This window comes from Gracilinanus agilis, chromosome 2 (genome assembly GCF_016433145.1).
Source record: "Gracilinanus agilis isolate LMUSP501 chromosome 2, AgileGrace, whole genome shotgun sequence".
Lineage (NCBI taxonomy): Eukaryota > Metazoa > Chordata > Mammalia > Didelphimorphia > Didelphidae > Gracilinanus > Gracilinanus agilis.
In genome coordinates this window covers 76,952,456-76,959,291 of record NC_058131.1, presented here as the reverse complement: position 1 = coordinate 76,959,291, position 6,836 = coordinate 76,952,456, and the positions used below count along the sequence as shown (strand labels likewise).

The window sequence follows — 6,836 nt, the reverse complement described above, 5'->3', positions numbered from 1 at the left end:
TGAAGCTTGTCTCCATACCCCCATGTATTTTTTCTTGGCCTGCCTCTCTTTTGCTGACATTGGTCTATCCTCCAGCATAGTTTTGAAGATGCTACATAACACGTATACCCAGCATCACACCATCTCCTACACAGGATGCCTGATGCAGCTCTATTTCTTCCTGACATTTGGAAACTTGGACAGTTTTTTATTGGGCGTGATGGCATATGATCGTTATGTGGCCATCTGTCGTCCACTCCACTATAACACAGCCATGAATCCTAGGCTGTGTATCTTGTTAGTGAGTGCATGCTTTGTCATGACTAACATCCATGCTCTCATACATACCATTCTCATGTCAAAGCTGTCTTTTTGTGTGCATGGGGAAATCTTACACTTTTTCTGTGACATCAGCCCCCTCTTGAAGCTGTCTTGCTCTGATACACACATCAATGAGTTAATGGTCTTTGTTGTGGGGGGCCCAGTTTTGATGTTTCCCTTCCTGTGCACTATGGTCTCCTATATTCAAATCGTTTCAGCCATCCTGAGGATTCCTTCAGGCAGTGGAGGGAGGCGCAAAGCCTTTTCCACTTGTGGTTCCCACCTCTCTGTTGTCTGTTTGTTCTATGGCACTACCTCCAGTGTCTATCTACTGCCATCATCTTCCTCCTCCACAAAGGACATTGTGTTCTCTGTGGTGTATACATTGGTCACCCCAATGTTAAATCCTTTCCTTTATAGTTTGAGAAACCGGGATATGAAAAAAGCCCTGAAGAATCTTATCAGAAGCAGGATATTTACTCCTTCATCATATTAATCTAAACCCTTGAAATATATTCTCCTACACCAGTACAATATAGTAAACATTTATGAAGCACTTAGTATGTGCCAGGTTCTATGTTAAGCACTGGGGATACAACAAGAAAAAGAAAGACAGTCCTTGTCCTCAAGAAGCTTACAATTGAACACCCTAACAACACACAAAGGAAGCTAAAAGTAGGGGAAGAAGAAGATTCCTGTACACCATTCCTTTTCATCCTGGGCTTAACGATGATTTTTGAGAAGATCATTAGTAGGCTGATGCCAAACTAGATGAATGCTTCTGATTGCATGCCTCAGAGAGTCTCTGCTTGGTCCTGCAATAGTCATCCCTTTCATTAGTGACTAATATGGAGGCACAGAAGAGACAGATATTAAAATTATAGGTGGCATATAATTGAGATGAAGACTTCAGCTGGCATAATTTAAACTAATAAATTTTCAATAGATTAGAATGACAGGTTGGGTCCAAGAAGTGAAATCTAATCTGGGTAAATGTAAAAAAGTCCTTCATTTGATTCAAGAAATGAAGCCCATAATTAAAGTATAGGAGTGATATGAGAATTTGGGAGTTATTTGACTAGACTCAAAACAAGAGCATTTAGTAGACTGAAAACTAAGTAGAAGTCAACAATGTGGCAACAACAACAACAAAAAGACAATGGGAACTAAGATAAAATTAAAAGTAGCCAGGTGACTCATTGGAATGAGAGCCTAGCTTGAAGATGGGAAGTCATGGGTTCAAATCAGAGCTCAGATGCCTTCTAGCTATGTCATTCTGTGCAAGTTACTAAACCCATATTGCCTATCCTTTCCTGATCTTCTGCTTTGGAACGAATAGACAGTATTGATTCTAAGATGGAAGGTAAGGGTTTATTTAAAAGGGAAAAAACAGTCATAAAAATTAAATGAAATTTTAATAGGAAAGTTGGAAGAATGACCCAATTTTATTTTATTTACTTATTTATTTTTAGGTGTAGACAACACCAGTACAAGTTCCCTTACAAAACTTTATGGAGAAAAATGACAGGTCCTTAGCATTCTCACATTATAGAACAGTAAAAGGCATTGGAGGGATAATTGGGCACATAGAAATTTTAATGTGAGACTCCATAATGAAGTTCCATCATCCCAAGACCATTTATGAACAATGTTATTTTCCTCAAAAATATAATTAGTGGAAACTAAATAATCTATTCCTAAAGAGTGAATAATAGGTCAGAGAAAAATTCATAAAAATAATCAATAATTTCATTAAAGAAAATATTCCAAATTTTGTGTAATGCAACCAAAGCATTATGTAGGGGAAATTTTATATACCCAAATGCATGCATCAATAAAAAAGAGAAAGAACAGATCAATGAATTGAGCATCCAGCTTAAAAAAGAAACCTAGAAAAAATGAAAAATTCCCAATTAAGCACCAAAATGGAAATCCTATAAATCAAAGTCAAGAATAATAAAAATGAAAGTAAAAGAAAATTGAAATAATAAAACTTGGAGATATTTTAATATTTAAAAACTGCATAACAGAAAAAACATTGGTTGATTTGAATATAAAAAAGAAGAAAGTCAAATTACTAATATTAAAAAGGAAAAAGTTGAATGCACCAACAATGCAGCTGAAACTAAAGCAATCATTGGAAGTTATTTTTTCCAAATTTATGTCAGTAAAACTGACAATTTAAGTAAAATTACAAATGTTTACAAAAATACAAATTGCCCAGATGAACAAAAGAGGAAATAAGAATATCTAAATAACCATATATTAGAAAAAGAAATTGGACAAGTCTTCATTGAGCTCCCTAAGAAAAAAATCCCGTGGCCATAGGAATTCACAAATGGATTCTAACAAACATTTAAGGAACTATTCATCTCAATTGAAAAAAAAATTTTGTCACTATGTTCAAAATAATCTATTTTGTCATAAAAGATAGTTGCATATTTGAACCTTAATTTTAATCTTTGCACTGTTAACCTTTAACCACTTTAACCTTTAACACTGTTTTTTTCTAAATTTGATAAAGAAGGAATCTTACAAAATTCCTGTTATGACATGTGATTTTGATACTTATTCAAGAGAGCAAAAATAGAGAAAGTAAACTAAAGACTAGTTTCCTTAATGAATCAATGCAAAAAGTTTAAATAAAATACTAACAAGGAAATTATTGCAATATATCACAATGACCTGGTGGGATAATAAATTTAATGGAATAGCAACAAAAATCACATGATTATATCTATAGATGAAAAAAAAAAACTTTTGACCAAATACAACACTCATTTCTACTAAAAACATTAGAAAGCACAGGAAATGATATAAATCAGTTGACATACCATGGAGTTCAAAAGCACCCCAAGACACCTTTCTCAGTAAACTCAGCTTACTTGCTAAGTAGAGAGATGGTAACCAAAGGTAACATTAATCTAAAATATAGACTCTTTTATTACGCAGCAGAATAATGAATACTCATTAGCAGTAGTATAACTTCATAAAGCAGAGAGTAATAAAGGGTACAACTAATTTAAAGAAATTTTGGCAAAATACCCAGTCAAGAAAACTTATCCTTAAGTCGTTTAAAGAAACAAAAGGAAATATATTAGCAGGCAATACAGATAAATCTACTAGTAGTTTTTATAATGAACTATTTTTACCAACAAGGACAAAAGAGCATTAGTACAACCAGACATGATTCTAATATCTAATGGGGAAGTGCAAATGGCACTGAAGAGAACAGAAAAATGGCTGGATTTGACCTAGTGTGCATAAAATAAATATGTGCTAGAGACAACTTGATTGAAAGTATGTTAAAAATGATTCCTACATTACATGAAGGAAAGAAAGATAACCAAGGCACAAAAAAAGTCTCTGAGCTTATGAATATCCCAAAATGGCAACCTAGAGAATGTGAATAAGTACTTAACATATTAAATCTGTATGAGACAAGATATTCTATAAATGAACTGACATCATCTTCAATGAAGGTAAGGAACAGGAAGGCTTTCACAAACAATATTCTACAGTGTATCATATTTTTATCATCTTGAAACTGATGGAAAGATATGGAGAATTTAGAATCACTGCTCCCCTTCCCCTCTCCACATGGGCCTGAGGACTTTTCTCATATCACCTGCCCCTTTACCCAGCAGCCCAATGGGAGCTCTTCCTCCCTCTCCTATTTGCAATAAGGAATCGAGTTCACATGCAGTGCAAGGGTTATAGTTTGGGCACTTGGTCTCTAAAAGGATCACCATCACTGTCCTAGCCATACTGCTCTTCTGCCTTGGAACCAATACGTAGTATGGATTGTGAGATGGAAGGTGTGGATTTTAAAATATTTCTTGCATTAGTTTCTCAATTTTCTCATTTTCTCTTCAATATTTGTTATTTTAATTTTCTGTAATATTAGTCAATCTGATAGGTGTGAGGTATTTTAGTTTGCATTTCTGTAACTAATAGTGATATAGAGCATTTTTTCTATGATGATAGATAACTTTGATTACTTTGTCTGAAAACTAATTGTTCATATCTTTTTGACTATTTATCAATTAGGAAATGATCTATTCTTGTAAATTTGATTCAGTTCTCTTTATATTTGAGAAATGAGTCCTTCATCAGAGAAATTAGATGTAAAAAGTTTTCCAAATTTACAATGGTCAGTTATGTATTTTTGTCTGTCCTTCCCCTCATTTATCCTATTTTCTTTTACTTTATCTATTCTCAAAAGTTTTTTGCTTCTGACTGCTATCTCCTCCAATCTTCCCTTCTATTAATCTCTTATTCTTTTTCTTATTTCTTTACCTTCGTAATTTCCTGTAGGGTGAGAAAATTTTCTACAACCAAGTGTATATGTTAGTCCCAATATAAGCCAATTCTGTTGAGAGTAAGTTTCCATAACTCCAACCTATCCCTCACCTTCCCCTTTCCCCCTCCACCTTAAAAGCTCTTTCACACTTCTTTTACATGTGATAATTTACTTTATTCTACCTCTCCCTTTTAGATATTATCTCATTATATTCAACTCATACCCATGCCCTCTATGCATATTCATTCTAACTCTCCTAACAATGATTAAGCTTTAAGAAATTATAAGTATCATCTTTCCAAATAGGAATATTAACAGTTTAACTGTTTATTTAGTTTAACAGTTTATTTAGTTTAACAGAATATGAACAGTTTAACAGTTATTTAATCCCTTATGACTTCTCTTTCCTGTTTACCTTTTTATGCCTCAAGTCTTATATTTGAGTTAATTTTTTCTATTCAGCTCTTATCTTTTTTTCACAGGAATGCTTGAAAGTCTTTTTCTTTTCATTTGAATACCCATTTTTCCCCTGAAGGATTATACTTAGTTTTGTTGGGCAATTGATTCTTTGTTGTAATCCAATTAAGCTTCTTTGCTTACTGGAATATCATATTCCAAGACCTCCATCTGATCTTTTAATGTAGAAACTGTTAAATTTTGTGTTATCCTGACTGTTGTATCACACTATTTGAATTGTTTCATTCTGGTTGCTTGCAACATTTTCTCATTGACCTGTTTGCTCAAAGAATTGGCTATAGTATTCCTGGGATCCCTTTGGGATCTCTTTCAGGAGGAGATCAGTGAATGCTTTCAATTTCTTCCTTACCTCCTGGTTCTAGAATATCAGAGAAGGTGTCTTTGACAATTTATTGAAAGATGATGTTTATGCTTTTTTTTTATCATGGCTTTCGAATAGTTCAATAGCTTATAAATTATCTCTCCTGGATTTTCCAGGTCAATTGTTTTTCCAATGAGATATTTTGCATTTTCTTCTATTTTTTCATTCTTTTATTTTTGTTTCATTGTTTCCCAGTTCTACTTTTTAAGAAATTATTTTGTTCAGTGAGCTTTTTGGTCTCATTTTCCATTTGGCCAATTCTACTTTTTAGGATTCCTTTTCTTCAGTGAATCTTTATACATCTTTTCCCTATTTTACCAAATCTGCTTCTTAAGTAGTTCTTCTCATTAGTGGATTTTATGCCTCTTTTACCATTTGTCATTCTGTTTTTAAGGTGTTATTTTCTTTAGTACTTTTTGTGACTTTTTTTTTAAACCCTTACCTTCGCCTTTGAATCAATACTGTATATTGGTTCTAAGGCAGAAGAGTGCTAAGGGCTAGGCAATGGTGGTTAAGTGACTTGCCCAGGGTCACATAGCTGAGAAGTGTCTGAGTCCAAATTTGAACCTAGGACCTCCCATTTCTAAGCCTGGCTCTCAATCCACTAAGCCACCCAGCTACTGTGACTCTTTTGCCAAGCTAGTGACTCTTTTTGTCACAAGTTTCTTGCATCACTCTCATTTGCTTCTCCTCCAGCTATGTGATATGCTGTGAGCTCTGCTCCCCTCCAGTCTAGCTCCTCTCCCCACCCTCATGCAGTATGTGAGCCACCATCTCCCCAACATTTTACTCCAGGCAAGAGAGGAGGAAGCATTCATATTGGGCTACTGGGCAGAGGGACAGGTAAAGTGAAGAATGTCCTCAGGTACCTGGAGACGGGGAGAGGAACAGTCCTCCCCTGGGTCCCTCTAGCTTTCTAGTAAAGAACTTTGGTGGGAGAGTTCAGGAGTGTCTACAGAGAGGGCCTTGCATTCCCTTTTTGGCACACATGCCATAGGTTTGCCATCATGCGTATAAGCCATTTAAGCTAACTTTAATCAGAGCCTCTTTAGTTTTCAATTCAAATTTTCTGTGTAAAGTCCCAGACATGATTATTTTCACAAATTTATTATTTATTTTTGCCTCAGAATGTGTGAAGCTAGAAAGAAAAAAAATACTAAAACTTTTTGGAAAAACTTTTGTATGTGATTAATAATTACAAAGGATAAATATTTTCAATATCTGTCATTAATTGTGAACTTAAAAGCATTACTGTTAACTTGAGAGATCACTAAATACTTTTAAAAATCATAATCAGTAAAACTTAGAGAATAAAATATAATTTCTTGGATCAATAATTTTATGCAATGTTTGAATCTAGGTAAAACAGCAGAAGTAGGAACTTGGACAATATCC

General features: G+C 34.2%; 1 protein-coding gene across 1 annotated transcript; it reads left to right on the top strand.

The window, feature by feature from the left end:
• The first annotated feature begins 199 nt into the window (after positions 1 to 199).
• LOC123233298 (olfactory receptor 1N1-like) lies at positions 200 to 796 on the top strand. The gene has a single exon (XM_044659441.1). The coding sequence runs from the start codon at positions 200 to 202 to the stop codon at positions 794 to 796; it is 597 nt and encodes a 198-aa protein (XP_044515376.1).
• The last annotated feature ends 6,040 nt before the right edge of the window (positions 797 to 6,836 follow it).